Genomic DNA, 21302 nt, shown 5'->3' on the forward strand with positions numbered 1-21302 from the left:
AATATTTATAACTATACATTAATAGACAATTAGGTGTGTTATCAGGTGTGTTACTGAATAGACCATGAATAAATGTGATAATAAATGTGATAATAGGTGGACCTAAATGTTTCAACTTTATGAAACAGTTATCCCAAACTGAGGCTTTGAGCCAGTCTATTGATATTCAAGAATGCAATTTAAATAATTCAGCAGTCTAAATGGTTTTTAGTCATACTTACACATTTAGGCTATATTCCACCATTTATATTTCTGTATACTTGAGTGAAGCTTGTGTCAGTGAGTGTATCACTCAAGTATAGAGAAATAAATATACTGCACAATAGATGCCATTTAAAGTTTACTCACAAAGTATACTGTATTAAAGTTGACTAATCACAAACAATACACTCTTACACCCACTGGGCATAGAGCCACAATGAAGCAGAACAACAACTTGACTGATGTATTTGGACAGCAGAAGACACAAGATCGACATGCTGTAGTTAGGTTACAGACCGGTGTTACTCTGGGTAGGAACTTGGCATATGAGTTGATTTGCAACAAGTTTATTCACACATAAGCTTTACCTAAGAAAGTTGTTATCTCACAACCTATAGCAAACTAATACTTTGTTTTTGTGTTTTATCATAGCCATCTTATGTTATAGGCAACATCAAGTCACCTTATATATATGTAATGTAATAATTATTTGAACTTTAGACAAAAGTCCTATGTCATTTTTTTATCAACATCTCCACATGCTATTGGTTGTATTGATTTGTACAAAAAAACTTTTAGAATAACATTCCTTATTCTTCTTCTGTTTTCCCTATCAAAATATATCAATTGCAAATACCCAGTAACACAAGAAGAAAATACTTTAAAAATTTCACAGCCACTTTTTCACTGTTTAATGCCCTTCTTATGCCTATTAGCTGGCCATAAAGTTTGATAGTCAAATCTCATGCCGCATATCCTTTGGCTGTATGAATAACTGTGATGTAGGGCAAGATAGCGACTCTGTAAAGTCTGTGAGTGGCACAGTTTACATGCTATCTTAGAACATTTCAGCAGTCAATATGACATATATAACCCTGTGCCTTTTGACTAATTGTACGCTTTAAGCTGACCTTATGATCTGATTTTAAAAGAGCATCTTAATGTCCATGTAACCATGCATGTTTGCAGCTGTAAGAATATTTGATGTCAGTAAAGTAAAGTAAAATGACATTGCTCTTTTTGCAAAAAGATATATAGACAGAAAAGTACATAGTTCCTCCTTCACAGCATACTGATGACAGAAAGGGAAACCCCATGGCTCCTCCACTAGCATTGAAGCTTATGCCTATGCAGCCATTTAAAGTCACAGTGTTCTACATTCAGTGGTTTCCATGGAAACACAGCATTCATGTTTTTTTGCAGTCTGTGCATCATTCCCATGCAGGGCTATGCTTCCCAAAGGCATAACAGAAAACAACCTTCATTAAATGGAAGAGTGAGTCTGACTTTGCACCTTTAATCTACTATAGGGACATTCATACTGTGAGGCTTCTAGATAGCACATACTGGCTGGGGCTTTTACTGTATATAAGGTTAATTCGATGAAGTATGAAGACCAGAAAATGAAATAACATGAATTACAATGTATGAATCACAGCCATGGTAAGTAATTGAAAGAGCATTAGCTGGATGTATTTACACCTCAACCACAGTGGTGCAGTGAGTATTGTTGTTGCCTTACAGTTCCCCAAGTCTTATCCTTAGGTTATAGTCTGAGCAGAGTTTTGCATATTCTCCTTTCCTCTGGGTTCTCCGGTTTCCTCCAGTTTCAATGTCCAAAAACAGGCAGCTGGGTAGATATCTATGCTAAACATTCCCAGGTTTGAATGAGTATATGATATTTGTGCATGGTGCCCTGTGAGAGGTTGAAGTCCCATCTAATGTGAATTCTCCAACCTTGCACACAATGTATAAGGGATATGCTATAGATCTAACACATCCCTGGCAAGGATAAAGTTATTTTTGAACATGAATGAATGTTTAGACCACCTTACAAATGTCATATATTAAGCAAAGACCTGTCACAGAACGTTCAAAAACAAACATCTATTATGAATATCACAATACAAATATACATCAACATATATACAAATATACTGCTCAAATGATACATTCTTTGGGTTGACACTAGTATTGTGGACAAACTTGTTATTAAATGTTATTGTGTTGATGTTTCGGTTGTAGCTTATGTTATTCTGTATATAATAAGAAAAAAATTTCATCCAACAGCTGGATGGAAGTCGGTCACAGCTGCGTACCCCGCAGGTTTGAGCCAAGTTCATGAGCACTCTCTGAAGAGGTGTTGTAAGCAAAACCAGACAGTGAGGGGGTGTAAAGCTCAAAGCAACTGCATGCACATTTCTCTTACTACAGCAGCAAGAAAAGGGATTTCTTAGCCTGAATGGATTAATAATAAATATAATGTCCATCAAAGGTGACCTTTTGTCTTCACATTGCTTTTTTTCCCCAAGATGTTAGCATCAAAAGAAAGAGTTGAGGTTTCTATGTAAGCTAATTCTGAGCTATTTAAAAACAACACCTGAGCAGCTTAATCCTTTGAAGGCCAAAGGGTAAAAGTGCCTTCCCATCCACCTCGGGAGTTTTCACTTCACACATTTCACTGTACCCTCCAGACAGGCAGAATTACAGCAGTAAGTGCAGATTGTCATGTGTTTAACCTCCAGGCTTCAGAGGCTGCTTAGATGTTCGGATAGTGAAATGAGCTACCTGTAGCATACTGTAATTCATCTCAGTGACCTCATCCCTCTTAACCAAAGACCTCAAATCTGCAGTTATCCTGATGTTGTTGTGATATTTTGAATGCATCAATGTAAACATTGACAATCATTTACAATTTTATATTCATAGCACAGTTTAAATCTAGAGACTCAGATAGCCATTGTAAAATACCAAACTTGTGTTCCTGTAATGATTTCTCTGTTATATGGGGCATAACCTTGTATCTATGGCTAGATTTTAACTTCCATGCAGGACCAACCAGCTTTGGGCTTATATATCCTGGTACATAGCAGAATTAATGATACAATTAATCTTTCCAAGAGCCCCTGGACCACAAGCCACACAGCAGACCCTACACATCAATGATCCACCATCATGTTTCACAGTGAGTTTGGGGACATTTTGTTGTATGCGGCCCTCTTTTTCCTCTTTTTCCATGCTGATAGTGTGCCTCACCAAAATGGTGACTTACATGTCCTCTGATCACAACACAATAAAAAATAAAAATAAATAAATTAAGCTCAGTGAATTTTGTGGTTTCTTTTGTGCAAACGTGACACAAAACTTGAAATTTCGAAACTCTTTTCCCTCTCTCTCCTTAATCCAGAAAGCTCAGTACAGTTACTGGTAAAAGTTTCCAAATATTCTCTATTAAAGCTAGGAACAGCCCATCAGTGTCATTCCTGATGACATTTTAACTACGTTTTTTAAATGTTTGATATAATAACTATTAATATCCACATACTTATAAGATACTTAGAAACATAAATCTATTTCCCCATAGTGATGCATAACAAATGGATGAATTCATCATATATTGGTGCGTTGAAAATAGCTCTTATGTCAAAGCTTTTGCATATATACAGTACTTTGAGAGAGATTTAATTCAAATTGAGAATGTACATTTTTGATTGTAATAATAATGTTTTTGTTATAACAAAGAAGGCAAGTTTCTCACTGAATTAATTTTATAGGATAATGTTTGTCATTTCTCATTTATAAAAGAGTGAAAATAATTCTGGATGGAAATTATTATAAAGAAAATGTAATTAAAGTAAATTCTAAGAACATAAAAAAAACCCCTAAAAATATACTATATATTAGCTTGTCTTTCAATTATTGACACTGGAGGCCTCTTTCTAGATCCTCCACTACTTCTTCTCTTGTGAACCTCTTTAGCTCAAATCACAGGATTAAAGTGGGGTTTATGTCAATGACCATGTCAAAAGCCGTATTATGAGTATGTTATATTGTTATTTGTCCTACTGTAAGATCCAACCACAACCCAGTCGTGGGTTCTTGCTGGAGGCAGCTAGATTTTCATTTAAAGTATGGTGTCCATGATGCCATGATTAGCTAATGAATTTTCCAGGTCCTCTAGAGGAAAAGCAGTCCCACAAAATCACAGCCCCTCCACCACACTCAAGAGTGAAGATTAGGTTCTTTTCTGTATATCTGTTTTTGATCCTTATGACCAGGGAACCTGGATTCCGCCAATGTTCCAGTAGCGTCTAGTCAATTATAGACGTTAACAAATGTGGCTAATGGTAGAAAAATTTTGTTTGTAAATTTGGTGACTAAGAGACTTCAAAAATGTTGAATAAAATGAATCTACAAATGGTAAGCTCAACATAGAAATAGTATTACCAGTTAAGGAGTTTGGTTTTGTCAGTCATAGTTCAGCCCAGAAGTTACATTTTTGTCTCATCAGACCAGAGTATTTCTGAGATAGTTGCCTTTCTGGCATGCTTAATGTGGCTATCGATTTCTTGACCAAAGCCATTCTAACCTGCTTATTGATTTTAAGCACACAGGCAGCTGTAGGAAGAGTCCCTATTGTTCCAATCTTCTTCCATTTTGCATTCAAAGCCTTAGGACAGTGCATAGTTTATACATTTACAAATCAACTGTATCAAATGTATTCCATTATTTTAAGTCTGTTGACACTTCCTTGTACTTCGTAGCTTACTCTTTGGTCTTAAAAGTCATCTCAAGTTTATCCAAGCAAACAGGACACAGAGTTCAATTTGGAGTGCCTTAGCCACGTGTCTAAATACTTGTATAAATGATTTAGCTTGCATTTATAATAAAACATGTTTTGGCAGAAGATGAATGAAATAAGGCAATTCTATAACACAATAAAATGTGAGAAACTGAAGGAATCATACACACACATGAAAAGGAGTGAAATTACTTTTAATTTTCAGCTAACTAATAGACACCTGAAAGTTGTGCCACAAAATCGACTCACACTATGATGCTACCACCACCATGCTTTACTGTTAAGGTGGGATTGCACAAGTGATGAGTGTTGCTTGGTTTCCTTTACACATTACACTTGGACTTCAGGCCAAACAGTTCAATCTTTATTTCCTCAGTCTGAGATTCCTTTGCTTTTTTAGTAAATTCCAAGCAGGTTTTCATGTGTCTTGTGTTAATGAGAAGCTTCTCTCTGGCCACACTGCTATAAAAGCCTAGACCAGTGGAAAGTTGCAGTGATGGTTAACCTTCTGCCAATTTCCCCAAACTCCACACATGATCTCTAGAGCTCAACCAGAGGGAACACTGAGTTCCTGGTAACCTCTATTATCAAGGCTTTTCCCCCAGTTTCTCAGTTTGGCCTTGCGGCCAGCTCTAGGAAGAATCCGGGATGTTTCAAACTTCTATTTAGAGATTATGGAGGCCACTGTACTTGAACTTTACACAATTGTCTCTGATGTGTGTTGGCAGTTCCTTTGACCGAATGATAAGGTTTTTGCTCTGTTATGCCACAGATGGACTCCAATCCAAGTGCAGAAACATCTGACATCTCGTACATGATCCAGAGAAATGGGGTGCACCTGAGCTAAATTCAAGTGTTATAGCAAAAGATCTGAACACTTAAATCAATGTGATAGTATTTTTGTCTTAATCAAATGAAGAGGTCTCTCTCTATACATGTATACATTATGGAATTCAATATGTATGAAATACAAATCAAATTTCAAATTCAAATTCAAATTTTATTTATCACATCCGAAATCATACACAGTACGACATGTAGTGAAATGCATTTTACAACTGTCCTACATTTTGAAGAAAGAAGAAGAGTAAATTTAAAGTGTGTGGACCTGAAAAATATTAAAGTATCTATTTTATATAGATAAAATGTATAGAAAAATAAGAAGAATAAAAACTAACAGTAGAAATTAAAGACATGATAAATTATGAAAATCCAATAGTTATCGGATATGCATATATATATATATATATATATATATATGCAAATATGTATATAATATAAAATATAATATATATGTATAAACACACACATATATATATATATATATATATATATATATATATATATATATATATATATATATATATATATATATATATATATATATATATATATATATGTACATAATCATATATGTGTATAATCACATAATGGTTACATGTGGATACAACCACAGTAGTCTCTCTCTACCACTATCTATCTATTAATCCATAACTATTTAAAAAAATATTTTTTTCTTTAAAGTATAGTGTTTTTCATCCATACCTAGAAAAAATTTATGTACCAGTATAGCATAAAGGTCAAAGTTTAAGTTCCTTCTCACACCTTGCAGTGCCTCTCAATCATATGTTCAGGAAAACAATATAAATATTTTCTTTTTCTGGAATACCACACACACACACACACACACACACACACACACACACATTCCTCCTCGGTAGGTTGGTGCCAGAAGCTAAGATGTGTGAACTGAGGTGAGTCCAGATCAAACAAGGCTGTCTGAGAGGAGATGAGATACGAATGTGCTGCCCTCTTCTTCCACAGGTCAGAGGTCACTCCATCTCTCCTCTCCCCCTGTGTGCCGGATAGAGCTGTGGCCAGGTCAGCTGTAGTTCAAGCTGCTGAGCAGTTTTTAAAAGAAAGTGAGCACTTTCAACAAAACTTTAATGATGTAACTTCTACAGAAAATGTGTAGCCTTAATCATCCCACCTAGACAAATTATTATTTTGATTTCCGCTTGGGATAAGTTAGTTTGTGCTGTGAGAAAATTCTCTTTAAAAAGTGTATGGCTGCAATGCAAGTTTATATCCATAACCATTCTCTCTGCTATCAGACTTGTCAGTGAGGAACGTAACCTGACTGTTTCATGATGTTTGTTCCTTACAAAATGTACAGTATATGTTCATGAAGTCAGACAGTAATTCAAATTGTTTTGCTTCCTGAGAGGCAGAAAGGGAATGAGAGAGCAGGGGATTGGGATGTGACACAGTGCAGGTCTTCTGGCAGGTCATCAGAGATCTGTGATCTCTGTGAAAATGTGCAGGACCAAGGAGAGGGAGAGAGAGAGAGCAAAGAATTAGAGTTGGATGGTGGTGTGTTTTGTGGAAGCCCTACATCATCCTAAGTCTTCACCTGCTTCTCTTTTTGCAATAAAGGGCCCCTTCGACAGGCCTTCTGCTTTTTCACCAGGCACCTTGTGTTGCTCTAACACAACATCTGAGAACATAATATGCAAAAACATGCTCATAATAATAGTAATTATATGTAGCTATAAATGGCTTACTGGTATGGCTATAGTTCACACAAGGACCTCCAAAGAAAAGAGAAAGAAAAAAAGAGAAAGAAAGATTTCCTACCAAATACTGATAATTATTTTTCACCATCACTCATCGTTAAACAGTGATTAATTCATGAATGGATGAAACGAGTCCATGACAGCTGCCAGAAACACTGAGCGCTGAGCGCATACAGTCGTTCTACACGAAAACACACCTTCTCTGCAGCCGATACTATCTAACCTAAGCTTGGCTACTTCCGTGTTCCTCAATCAGACAACTCTGAAACTTCCGTATTTCGAAGGCTACTGCGGCCGGAGTCGATAAATTCACTGTCCTACCCGTATTCCTGTAACCCCCGTCTGCCCGTGGTAGGATAGGCTAGAATTTCATACAGACAATAAGATCAAACGTACAGGGTGCGTGTGAGCAAGAACTAATAGCCAATCGCAGCACAGGAGGCGGGACTTTGTCGGAATACGGGCGAAAATCTAAAACTAAGGCTGACCGAGAGTGAAGAGCGCCAAGTGTCAGAATGAAGTCCATACCGGAGGATTTAACCACACTCGTTTCAGGTAGCAGATTGTCGCCATGAACGACAACAACATTTACAAATATGATCATTTTTCAAATCCTCAAAGATCATAGCGGTACAGAAATATCACAGCAACATTTGGCTCTAGTTTATTAGCCTCGGTTATTTGGCTGAAAAGAGGAAGTTGATGGATGATATGTGCAAGAGAACTGCTAGAACACAAACCAGTGAATGAATAGACTTCAATTCACGAAATGTTTTATTTTTTATTTTTTTAAACTTTGTTGTGCTGACCACTAAGTGAAATGTTGTATTTACGAAAGTTTACAATTTCTCATTTTATTCTTTATTTATTATTTATTTGATTGATTCAGAGAGTAGTGTACTTCTGGTTCTTCACTGTTATTTAGATACACATCGACAGACCTTTGTTATTGCTTTTTATATCCAACTAGGTTGATGACAATGAAGTAAGTAAAGTATATAATAGAATCCATAAATCTTATCTGGATTTTCAGATTTGGAAGCATTTCTGACAGAGGTTCTGAAAGGGGAAAATCTGAGCAAGAAAGCGAAGGAGAAAAGAGATACCCTTATAAAGAGAATAAAAGATGTCAGAGCCAGGTATGAACGTATGCATTTGCTGTATGACATGATACGACTGTCCATAAAGAATTCATTCGCGTATGTTTGCCTTGTAGTCGTTACATTTCAAAATATGTCTTTTTTTTTCAGTTACCCTCAGGATTTCAAGGAGAAACGTAAGTTTTTAGGTTGTATTTCTTTGTTTCTGATATATGGATAGGGTTACATTCACGTTACACAAACTGGGAAGTTTGTACTGAGCACATCACTGCAGTTTCTTCCTGGCACACAAGAAACTAAATATACTGTGTATGCAGAACTTCACGCTCAGCAGAGGAACTGCTGACACTGGTTTGTGCTTATAAAAATACATTTGTATTCTAACAGTGACAAAATGTGCCTTTGAAATATGTTTGATTTTAGACAATATTGAACAATTTGCTATTTTCCACTATGTAAGAGCATTTTCTCCTTTTTATGCCTGTACATATTAGGATGTTAACCATATGACAAAAGCCACAAGCAGTTCCCCTTCATGCCATTTGCACATATTTCCCTAAACAGGACATCATAGTGTCCTGAAATATTCTTTTATTGTAAAGGCATGAAAAGGTTGGGGTAACAGGTGCACTATTCACTCTCATTTTGCATTTGGCTATCCAAAATCTATGCAAAGTAATGTGTCTTTTGTATGTCCATATGTTTTGGTTGATTGCCATTCTCTATGAAGTGCCAGTTTAAGAAAATTAGTACTGTGTGCCTTTGAGGCATGACAGAGTATCCTGAATGCAATCACATATGTTTACATCTTACTTATGTACTGTCAATAAAGACACCCCAGTTTGCTGACATTCATTTCTTCTAGTGTGGCTTGATGATATGGCAAATCAGTGATGAAAACTTTGTCATGTAGGAGATGAAGAGTGGGATGAGGTTGAGGAAGCAGACAGCAACAATGATGGCAGTTCTCTGCACTCTGAGCGCACGGATAGAGACGAGGAGTCGGCATATGATGGTACGTGCAACAATAATGGCCTTGTACACAGATTGTAAGTGGGGTATAAACTACAACTTCCTTTAAGCATCTTTCTTTGTTAGACACATGCCTGACTTTGGTGCACAGTTTATACTGCTGGATTGATATTAATGCTATGTTCAATGTCCACTGAAGACACAAGATCTTTTTCGGTTAATATTACTCTGTCACACACTTCACATGCTTTTTCACACTTAAACTTAGAGAGAAGAAGTGAAAAAGTTCTGTATGATGCTAAAGCATCCACACTACCTGCTTGTGTCTCAACTAACGCCTCTCTGTCTTTTTTGGGAATCGCTGTAGATCAGTACATGAGTTGCAACGACTGTTTGAATGGTTGCTGTAGCCTAGCAACAGGCCCGTGAATGACTAAAAAGCACAGGCGACAGAGACTAAGCATTCCTTTGTCTTGGTGCGAATGCTTTATGACATGGACCTCAGACAATGCCGCCCACAGCCAATGTCATTTCAGACTGCCGTTTTCATTGGGCACTGCAAAGAACATCCTATTGGATGAAGCCAAACCAAAGAAAACCTGTAAATCTCCCTTGTTTCATATCATGGTGCATATCTTATCACATGAGCCACGCAGAAGCTCTGGCAGCGCTGCAGATTACTGTGTTCAAATGTGTGTGGTTTCACTGTGTCTATTTTAGGTATGCATGGTTGTGTGTGTCTGCTTGTGTGAAAGTTGTGCGGATGTGTGTTAGTGTTGTGTGAGTTTTTATTGCCTTGAAACGTGGGGGTGTTTTATAGGCCCTTTTGCCCCCTGATAGCACAGCTGTTCCTGCAACCAGGAGAAAGTGCTCTGAGCCAACACTGCTTTTCAGGAATGAGATTAAGCAAACTTTGAGGTTAGACCTAGGGGTGGTTTATTTTCACTTGGTTCCATTTCAATCAAGGCATGCCATCTTTTTCGATAAAATGACATGTTCAGCGAAGTATAAGTATAATAAGAATGCTTAAAAATGACAAGAGTAGTCATGTAAGTAATGTGAATTACGAAGATGCTTTGCTATCTATTTGGCAAGATTTTTTTTTTGTTCTTGTAGAATGCAGTTTATATTCTTACATATAACTTTTGATGCAGCTACTGTAAGATTAGCACAGAATTTTGCTCAAACATATCACCTCAATAACCGAATATCCACAGATAATAATACGATTCGTTGGAAAAATTAAACATGGATTTACATTTTTGGAAATAATAGCATAGGTATTCAGAAGGCTTTTGTCTTATTCACTGTCTGCATGGTGTATTTCCATCCCTCTTTGTCAACAGTAGTGATTGTGGTAAGGTTTTTTTTTTTTTTTTTTACTTGAAGAAGGTCATTCATTATCAGGACTCCCACTCTCATTCAGCCATGCAAATAGTGGAATATAAACAAATGGGTTAGATGGGTTGTTCGGCTTTGCAATGCAAACAAGGGCTGTATATGCGGTACATTCTGGTGATCCTTGGCTTGTCGAGTGTAGCCCTATGTAAACCAATGTACATGATTGAGTAACCTTATTTTCATTCTATTATTCAGCTACAAAGCTTAATAACAGCAACATGACTTTGATAAAGGTTGTAAGGCTGGTATAAACTCTATTCTAATCCCTGTATGCTGGGTTTCCTCAGGAATTCAGCAGGCCCCTCCAGTAGCAGCTCAAGATCTTCAAGCTGTGTTTAAGAGTGGTTACCTGGAAAAACGAAGAAAAGGTAGGTGGTCCTTCATGCCTTCTAAACAGATGAATTTCACGTTGTGTTTGTTTTAACATACCGTAACCTGTAAACATGTGCCTTCTGGCAGATCACAGCTTTTTTGGCACAGAGTGGCAGAAGAGATGGTGTGCTCTGAGCAACCACACATTCTATTATTATGGCAGTGAGAAAGGTGTGATCATTTCTGTTCCTGATGGGTTCAAATATATTTCAGTTAATAAATTTTTCTAAACTGCAGGGTTTAATGAACTGTACATCAAGTATGAACATTTACATGCTTATCAACAAATTAATTTTATCAAACAATTGTTATAATTCTGATAAATCTCATCAGACAAACAGCAGAAGGGAGAGTTTAATATCAGTGGTTATGCCGTCAAAATGATCAACACATTGCGCAAAGATTCCAAGAAAGACTGCTGCTTTGAAATATCTGCTCCTGACAAGCGTGTTTACCAGGTAAATGTCATCATCAATGCTCTGTTTATATTAGATTCCCTATTCTTCCTTAAACAATAAAATATTCACTTATCTGAGCTGTAGTTGGGTCTATGATTACAGCTAAGTGCTACCTCCCTCTTTCTCTTTCTAGTTCTGTGCCTCCTCACAGAAAGAGGCAGAGGAATGGGTAGAGCAGATTAGCTTTGTGATAAAAGGTGGGAGAGGTTTTTTTTCTATTATTATTTGATTTTTGCTTTCACAGTGTATTGTGAACTAACACATCTCCACTCATTCATAGACATGGAAGGCATCATTCCTTTGGAGGAGGAGCAGGACTTCTATGATGACTGCTTACCTCTGAATATGAATGTGAATACAGCATCCATGCCTGCACCTATTGATGACGATATCTATGAGGAGCTTCCTGGTTTGGCATCTTCTATAAACTAATAGAAACCTTTAATTGTTTAATACTAGTTTAGTTTAATACTAAAACCTAACACGATCATGTAAAGCAATTCAAGACCATGACCCTATAATGAATTTTTTATAAATACTTTTTCAGGGTGCATGTAGGATACAAATAACTGTTATAGGTCCCCTTAGCATATTTGTAATGTCACTAGAAAATCTTGAGGGGAAAATATCTTCAATTAATTAATTTCTTTCATTTAACTTGTATTTCCTTACTTACCCTTTTCTGTCTCAGAGGAGGAGGTGCCTCACACTAATAAACCAGCACCAGAGCCAGTCAGCAAACCCCCCGTAGCACCTCCAGTGACAGGTAATTGCACTGAGGCCACCAGGCCTTTCCATTCTCTTTCAGCCCTGTAAATCTTCACTTCTCTGCTGACTCTGTGCTGACCAGCAGAAGAGCTCTGGCCCTTGCCTTCTCTCCTGTGATCCTGTGGATTTTAATACAATGATTCATTAAAAGTTAGAGAGAGAGATAGTGGGAAGGGTAGATGGATGAGTGCTGGTTCTGCAAAATAGAGACAGAACCAAAGGATAAGTGTTTGAGTTGTTTGAGGTAACTTTTTTTTAGGGGAAATATAAACAATGTCAGTCAGAATAAAGATGGATAGATAGATGAAGGACTACAAGAATCGGATAAGACCAGAGGAAGACAAGATGTCTTAGGTTCAACCATATTGGACTGTAAACACTGTATCACTGTAAACTTATCTCTCATCACCTGTACAGGTTTGCAGAGCTCTCTCTCTCGCTCTCTCTCTCTCTCTCTCTCTCTCTCTCTCTCTCTCTCCCCCCTCTTCCTCCTTTTTACATTTACATACTGGTACACATTATTTGCTTGTGTATTTGCAAAATCATGTACTCATTTGGCAGACACACTTATCCAAAGTGATTTACAAGTGAGGCAAAAGTACAATGCAACAATATTTGTTAAAGGAATTAAATGTATCATATTTGCTGCAAGGTTTCACCACCAGACCAGAAATAAGGACAAGATACAGTAGTTGTTAGTTGAAAGTTCTCAGCTAAACACAACAATTGCAAGTGCGAGTACTCAGATGTGTCATATTAAAGCCGGTCAGTCTCTCAATGACGCATAACTCTAGAATTAGTGGCACCTTTTATAAAACTTAGCAAAAAAATAATTTATTATGAACATTACACAAAACTGCTTGAATTATTGATTCATATTTATTTTTCCATTGGCTATGCCTGTTTTAATAATGCCTTTAAAAATCATTCTCATAAGAATAAATGTAGTTTTCTCTCAAAAATAAACCCATGGCAAAGTCACTAAACCAAGATTTAGACTAAGACAAAGCTAGAGAAGTCTCTTTTAACAAGATATGCAAGGATATGCAATAACATCTAAATAAACCTAAAAATAGTTGCAGGGAAATGATATTTTGCAATGGTTATCTCAGGATTTATGCCCTGTTGAGCCACATCTGTAGGCTAAAGTAAAGAGGAAATTCCACATGCACAAGCTTAAGAATTACAAAGGACTTTGAAATAGTCAGCATGAAGGAGAGTCCAGATCTTCTACAAGTGTCCATAGTGTCGTACATTACAGGAAATGTAAAACATAAAAAAGCTAAAATAATAATGCTCAGCATAGTTATGTGTTTAATCTCAAAATATCATTCCTTGCATTGCTCATTTTCAGAGAGTTTGCATAACTCTGGAGTTGACTAATCATAATATAATTCCAAAAAACTTTGAAGCTGTTTCAAATGCACAGTGTTACCTAAAAATATAATTCATCTCTTGGGAGCACTCTGTTGTGCTGTGGGACTATTTTGATTTTTTATGTGTGGTTTATGAAGGGTTTTGTGTCCCTACTTGAGTGCAGTGTATGCCCTGGTGAGTTTTGGCCACTGGGCAGGATTTGGTAGGCACTGGCAGGAAGTGGAGTGGAGAGGCTGCCAGCGGCGCTGTGGCCCTCCCCGGCCCTCTGCTCTCAGCTCACAGCACAGGAAGTCCTGCTGACAAGAGCCATGGCTCAGGCAGGATCTCATGACAGATGCTTAGGAAAAGGGGCCAGCAGTACAGACAAGCATGGTGTGGATAAAACAAAAGCTATAACCATAAGCCCTTTATGTTAGGATAACTGTGAATTCACATTCAGTTTGATGTGGCTCAAAACGTGGTAGCATGATACGTACTATAAAACTTGGGGATTAATTTGGAAATCAATAAATAATTTTAATATGATGATATCAGTGCATTAAGATCAGCAGTGTCCACACAAATACTGTATGTTAACACTCTTTCAAAACAAAATGAAGGTAATTGACACAATATGATGTTAAAGGATGCCTCACACTTTTTGCTGGGTGACTTGTGATGTTTGTCATTATGCTGTTGTTATAGTTTAGCTAATTCTGTGAAAATGACTAACATTTAGGGTCATTCCCAAATATCCCAATAAAGATTTTAGTAGATAACATCTGAAAAAAGTTGATATTTTGGACCATGGGTTCTTTGTTCCATACCTGGTAATCCTCTGTCTGGCACAGTTTTCGTTAGTGCAGACAAATCAGCTGATTATTAAGTCCTATATGAGTTAAATCAGGTGTGTCAGCAGTAAGGGAAACTTCTGGCTATGCTGGGTAGCAAGTCTCTAAGATTTAAGAGCCCTGCTTGGATCTTTAGAAAGTCGTTGCTCTCTGCTGCCCACTGCTGGTTTCTTAATGCGGTGGAAAAATGAACTAGCAATGCAGCTGCAGATATTCTTACTGAATTGTTATATGGTACCTAGAGCTGAATTTGAATTAATAAACCACGTATATTTAAAAATAAATCAGTGTCTGTGACAGAAGTGACACTAGTTTAATAAAAAAACAAACAAACATTTTTGGCATTAGATTTTTTTTTATTAGGCTCATATTTATTCTCCAATGTGCTTGACACTTTGTAAAAATTCTTTTTTCTCCCCTACACAGCAGTAAATAAGAGCACAGACTACCAAAACTTCTTCCAGGGTTTGTGGGACTGCAATGGAGACCAACCTGATGAACTGTCTTTCAAGAGAGGAGACGCCATCTACATCCTCAGCAAGGTATGAGAACAGCTGGGAAGTTCTAGAGGCTTTAAACACTACATTCCAGGTTCAGATCAGTACATACATCACAAGGTTGTGTTACTGTGTACAAATAGCTAATAGATTTGCAAATACCTTTTATAGTAAGTAGTACTGTTGCAATTGATGATGTGATGATAGTGACTGTTAACAGGTCAACAGTGCTTCCTGTCAGTGCCAGTACTGTACTCTAAATGTTAAACTGAGATGAACCTTCTCTTGCAGTGCAGTGATGGGATTAGTCTTGTCACTCAGGAAACTGTTTTAGTGATTTTGGCCTGGAGCGTCGTGTGACCTGGCAGCCTGTAACATTCTGCCGCCTCCACTTCTTCCTTATCCACAAGAGTGTGTGTGTGTGTTTCAACAGAGTCCTTCTGGGAGGCTTGATGCCATGTTTGGTTAGGTCTGCCATCCGCTTACCGTCAGCATGGCTCTGTCACTCCTTGTAACTGTGTATGCCTTTAATGCCAGTTTGTGTTCTGTGGAAGCTCTGAATCCAACTCTAGATTTGCACCAGGTGTGCTGGAGAATAAGTTCCTGTACCTGTCAAGTGGGATGTGCAGGCCAGCTGTGACGAGCCAAGCTCTGAAGTTTGTACCTAGCTAAGAGTATTAGCTAGATAAACTATCAGGTTAATTTAAGACAAGGGTGGCTTTTTCTGTTCCTGTAAGCATGGCATGTCTAGCTTCAAAACTTTGTGCTGACATTTTCACATCATAAAAAAGGTTTTTTTTTCTTCAATTACACTTCAATACACAGGCCTTTTTGTTTTCCTACTTGTAACATGTAACAACCTGCACTAACATGTGTTCTCAAAATTTGCATGGATTAACTCATGGTCCTCCGGTTTCTTCCCACTGTCCATTAGCTACACTAAATTAAGGTGTGTGAGTGTGTGTGTCTGTCTGTCTGTGTGCATTTATATTGTCTTGCGATGGACTGGTGTCCCATTCATTGTGAATTCTTACCCCTTAGCACCCAGTGATACAAGGACATGGTAAACTGTGGATCCAGCGCAACCCTGAATTTATTGTCTTTCTCAGTGTGAACTGTTCAATGTTTCTTAAATTTACATTATCAAATGCGAGAAAGTTAGACGGCAGGCATCACCCATCATCCATCACTGCACAAGCATCATCAAGGAAACTCTCAATTCTTGAAACGTGAGCTGAATAAGGGGCATCATTGTGTATTTTTTGAGCAAGTCTGCCACCTCGTGGCTGTAAATGGTAACGAGATAATTCACTAGACTGAGAAAGTTCATGAATATATTAAAAAATTCATTCTAAACTCAACATTATTTTTTCCCCACACGAGATATTTAAAAGACTATTAACATTCACCTAATTTTTTAGTTTTTGTTGTATTAATAATATTAAAGATCATTGTAAAATTAATGTAGATTGAATATCTACAATAAAGGCCTGAGGACCTATGTATTTCTCTAAACACACAGTTTTATAATAACACAAATGTTATTATTTGCTGGCTGATGCTGTGGTTTGTTGTTACTGTTTTTATTTTAGTGTCTGTCTGTGGTTGTTGCTTTGGCTCTTTGTGCTAAAGACCCTTCCCCCTCTTCTCCAGCCGCAGTGACCATAAAGCTGGTTGGGTTTTAGTGTCCAGCTGCGGCTTATGGCCAATTCAGTGCAGTCTGGAGAGCAGACTAGTGGGGCTATTAGTGTCCAGGCTCCTTCCCCTTGGCCATGCAGCAGCTGCAGGACTTCCCCTGCCCCCTTCCTCACTATTGCCCAGGCAGACCCAAAGCCAGTCTTAAAGGGTATTGACCATCAGACCAGGGGGAGGTGTTAGGGCCCTAAATCACACACTCACACACACACACACACACACACACACACACACACACCTCTTTCCAAAGCTAGCCTAAAGTCAGTTTGAAGACTTGATGAAGTTATGCTGCACAGTATGTCAGTCTCTATAATTTTTTACAGTAAGGCCATCTATTCTGTAATTTGAATAAAAGTTAAATATGCACAGTATATCTGCAAGCTTTGGACGTTCTTTATATTTAATCAGTTAGGTTGTGGAAATTTTTGAACATATCCACAGCACACTTTTTATATGGTTTGCTAAATGGTTTTTTATATATATATATATATATATATATATATATATATATATACATACACACACACACACACATACATATATATATATATATATATATATATATATATATATATATATATATATATATATATATATATATATATATTATTTTATCCTCAATCTACTTATGCATGCATGCACATACCATGCATTAGCTAATGAGTTTCCATCCATGCTTAAATCACTTGGTACTATGCATTAGACATTAGCAACAGACCCATATTCATTAAGCAAATCATGTGGTCCAGGCTCATACATGTTCCATGAGCTGCATAACAGTGGAGCCACTCTGTGCATGTGCAATGATCCATAGTCTCAATAGAGTTAGTTCCTACTGAAAAAGCAATTAATCTTTAGCAAGAATCTCTGTGTGTGTGTGTGTGTGTGTGTGTGTGTGTGTTGTGGCATCTGTGTGCATTTGTCTGAAGTTGTTTTGGCTGAGTGTGGGGTCTTTTCCTTTTGCTGTTTCACATGTCACACATGCCTGCTAATCTGTGAGTGTGGCCATTCCTGCACACACAAACACCATGCAAGCCTTGATCAGTGGGTTCGGCTACGTCACCAGGCAATACCCCATGTGGCTGTTTCAAAGGACGGCAACAGGAAGCATACCTTTCACATGGTGCACGTTTACTTCCTTAGCCAACTTGCACAAACTGAATAACTGTTGTGCTATTATGCATATGGCAGTCTGTATAAAAAATTTGTTTGTCCTTGAGGTACCCAGATAAGAAAGCTAAAAATGTTTAGAACACACTTCAGATGTGATTTTAACATCACAAATATGACTGAAAAAAGACCAACATGTTTGATATTGCTTCTTTCATGTTCTTTGCTGCTATTTATACATCAATGTTTTATGATGATAAAGAAAGGAGAACACAGGTCTAGACTGTTGTGGGCCACTGTCTGTTTCTCCATTACAGTTTATATCTGTGGGAGCTGTCAGCAGCAGCATTAAGTTGCCTGGAGTTTTATAGGTCGATATGTGCTCATATGCACTAAGAGCTTGGCTATCTAGAAGCAGACATTTTACATCTGCCTCTAGTGCGCACCCGGAATCACTTAAGTTCCTGTGGGTCAAGTGGAGGACCGCAAAAAGTTCATATTTAACTTCTGCACTGCTATGATGTAAACCACATCTCTTGTTTCATTCCACGTGGAGAGACGTTGTCTCCTGCAATGAGCCAGTGAAGGAGGAAGGATGGATGGTGGGTATCTGGCCTACTCTGTGGAGATCAAAGCCTGGTGTGTCAGAAAGAAGAGAGGCTATAAAAGTCACTCCACGCCATGAAGAATCTGCTGCTGTAGGATGGAGTACTCTAGATAGAGATGTTTGAGGCCAGACTAGTTTTAGTTCTTGTAAGGTTGGATTTTTTAGTTTAAACCTGTTTATAGATGTTCTGTTACTGAAAAGTCAGCTTTAAAAACCATACAGTGCACGCAGAAGGGAAGAAGACACATTTAAGCTCCAAATATATACAAAGTTTCTGGATTAAACCAATATTAGTAGTAAATCTGAATTGGAAGTTTGCAAGTTTTGTAAATAGAAAACATGTTTTGTGTCTTCAAACCCAATAGACATTTAGGATCTGAAATAATAATAATAATAATAATAATAATAATAATAATAATAATAATAATAATAATAATAATAATAAAAAAAAAATAATAATCATATTTTGGAATATTGGCAATCTAACCCACTGTGTTATTTTTTCATTTTTTTCCCTGTGATCTACTATTTAAGTGATTCAAAGCAAAGTTCATCAAAAAATAATTTATATAATTAATCACATTCTTTCTGTGAAACATTTCATTTGTAATTGCTTTTAGGTGGTTTTCTTTGCATTTTAAGAACTCTGAGCTCCTCTATTTTGAGCCTGTTTGTTGTTGACTATGGAAAACTGACTTGACTTGTGGGCTGACCCCTGATTCTTGAAGATGTACCAGTGCCTATGACTTAAGTTGTTTTGCGTAATTTATTATAATCTGTCCTCAGTGTTATTGTGTGTTTAGGATGTAGAAAAATACTCTCTGCCACAAACAGATTAGACTCAGTTTTACTCCTTACCTTATGTGCATTTAAACATAATAAAACCTTCTCTATGCATTGACTATACTGTCTTCAAAATCCCTGACAGTCTGAATGTAATGCAATTGATACTGAGCAGCTACCCCAAAGATTCATGTCCAAGCCTTCACACAGAGGTCAGACTACCTCAGTAGTAAGGCAGAGCTGGTCCTTCATTCCTCTTTCCTTAGATCCTCCACATCATCTTCTGCTATTCCACTTCTTTTTTGGCGCAGAATGTTTCTGACGTCGTTTCATTCTGCCTCACTGTTCTTTGTCAGGCAGCAATGCATTTGTCAGAAAATGGGGCTGACAATGTCAGTCCACAATCTGTGTATTAGCAGTGTGTGTATGTGTGTGTGTATATGTGTATATGTATATGTATATATATATATATATATATATATATATATATATATATATATATATATATATATATATATATATATATATATATATATATATATATATATGTGGGTTTTTGGTGAATATTCTGTTATTGTATTGCTTGAAGAGCTGGGGCATTAGGGCATTAAGGATGACAGGAGAAAAGACAGAATTTTTAAGTGAACAAAGCTGTGAACTCTAAAAATTGACAGCTGCTTACCTTCTGCTTACCTTCTGACTGCTATAAGGTTTGCCCTTGTCTTGTGTCAAAACACTGATGGTTGATGCTTTAATAAAGATGTGGAAACTGGCTTCAGTCAGGTGAAATGATTGAATTTTTTTTCCATTCTCTCCCCCAGGAATACGATACTTTTGGCTGGTGGGTTGGGGAGATGAAAGGTGTCATCGGTATAGTGCCTAAAAGCTACTTGACAGAGCTTTATATTCTGTGAAGGCCTTAATGTAGGTATGTGACATGAGGACTTGTATTAGTCACAGCATTTCTACCTTTGTACTTCAATACTGAAATAATTTCAATTGGTCCTATTTTACCAACACCAATTTGTAGTATAACTTTCTCTTTGTGTTACTTGTAGGGGCCTCTGAACTTCCTTTAATCCTGCCTCCTTGAGGTAATGCATTTCACATTAACTCCAGTCTTTTTCTTGCCAAGATGCTGGATTGTCACTATTTCTGTGTGTACCACAACCAGACATATATGTTTAAAATATCTTTTGCTTAAAAATATGTTTGCTTAAAACTGTTGCTTTCTGTTAATTAAGCAACTTCTATCCAAAGTGAAAAATAACAAAGAAAGAAAATTTATGTTTGAATCATGAATTATGTTTGAATTATGTTGGAAAACTATGCTTGTTAAGTTATATTTAAAAATGGCTTTATATAAAACAGTGAGCTATAAAAATAAAGCTTGTGAAATGTAAAAAGTATTTTTCTGTTATCAATTTATTTTATGATGTTTGAGATCAGATCCCTGAGCAGTGAAGTATTCATGTTGCAGCCACCAGGTGGCAGAAGTGACTCAGTTTTTGATGTCTCGTGTCTCAGTGAGGCTGGCTATTTCTATGCATGCAATCAGATTTGATCAAAACCATCTTACGATTCTCCAGTAGTGTTTTGCTGTGTACTAACACACAAGAAAGAAAGGATTTGACCTTTTTATGCTCACACATACAAACAAATCAAAAAGCAGTTATTTAGCTGTGGGATTAATTGTCTCATGTTTGGCATATTGGATTGTATCTTCATGGTTCATGTGCACTACTGCACTGACATCCACAGAACGTCTGGCCACTGAAATGTAAAACTTAATTAAAAACATGAGTCAGACCATTACCTACTCAGAATGCTCCCGAGTTGTTTCTATTAGCATATTAACTCATTCAGCCAGGCTGCACACAATAAATAGCGCAGACGTTTTTTAATTCACTGATTACACAATGTTGCAAAGTGTACTTATGCAGACTCATTGTACAGGCTCTATGTAACCAGCA

General features: G+C 37.1%; 1 protein-coding gene across 2 annotated transcripts; it reads left to right on the forward strand.

The window, feature by feature from the left end:
- Nucleotides 1-7754: 7754 nt before the first annotated feature.
- skap2 (src kinase associated phosphoprotein 2) lies at nucleotides 7755-20719 on the forward strand. Of its 2 annotated transcripts, none has more exons than XM_058402217.1 (13): nucleotides 7755-7914; nucleotides 8393-8498; nucleotides 8610-8635; nucleotides 9373-9474; nucleotides 11120-11200; nucleotides 11292-11375; nucleotides 11538-11662; nucleotides 11796-11859; nucleotides 11943-12071; nucleotides 12354-12428; nucleotides 15067-15179; nucleotides 20151-20257; nucleotides 20388-20719. In XM_058402217.1, exons 1-12 carry the CDS (start codon nucleotides 7875-7877, stop codon nucleotides 20241-20243), a joined length of 1038 nt encoding a protein of 345 aa, XP_058258200.1. In that variant the 5' UTR covers nucleotides 7755-7874; the 3' UTR covers nucleotides 20244-20257; nucleotides 20388-20719. The 2 variants fall into 2 exon arrangements, with proteins under 2 accessions (XP_058258200.1, XP_058258192.1); XM_058402209.1 differs by having other exon boundaries at nucleotides 15064-15179; nucleotides 20388-20717.
- The last annotated feature ends 583 nt before the right edge of the window (nucleotides 20720-21302 follow it).

The sequence above is a fragment of the Hemibagrus wyckioides genome, linkage group LG01 (assembly GCF_019097595.1).
Source record: "Hemibagrus wyckioides isolate EC202008001 linkage group LG01, SWU_Hwy_1.0, whole genome shotgun sequence".
Classification (NCBI taxonomy): domain Eukaryota; kingdom Metazoa; phylum Chordata; class Actinopteri; order Siluriformes; family Bagridae; genus Hemibagrus; species Hemibagrus wyckioides.

Coding starts and splice junctions, on each gene's coding strand:
- skap2 (XM_058402209.1), top strand. CDS start 7,875: ATGAAGTCCATACCGGAGGATTTAACCACACTCGTTTCAG. Junction 8,499..8,609: donor ATAAAAGATGTCAGAGCCAG/GTATGAACGTAT, acceptor TTTTTTTTTCAG/TTACCCTCAGGATTTCAAGG. Junction 12,429..15,063: donor CGTAGCACCTCCAGTGACAG/GTAATTGCACTG, acceptor TCCCCTACACAG/CAGTAAATAAGAGCACAGAC.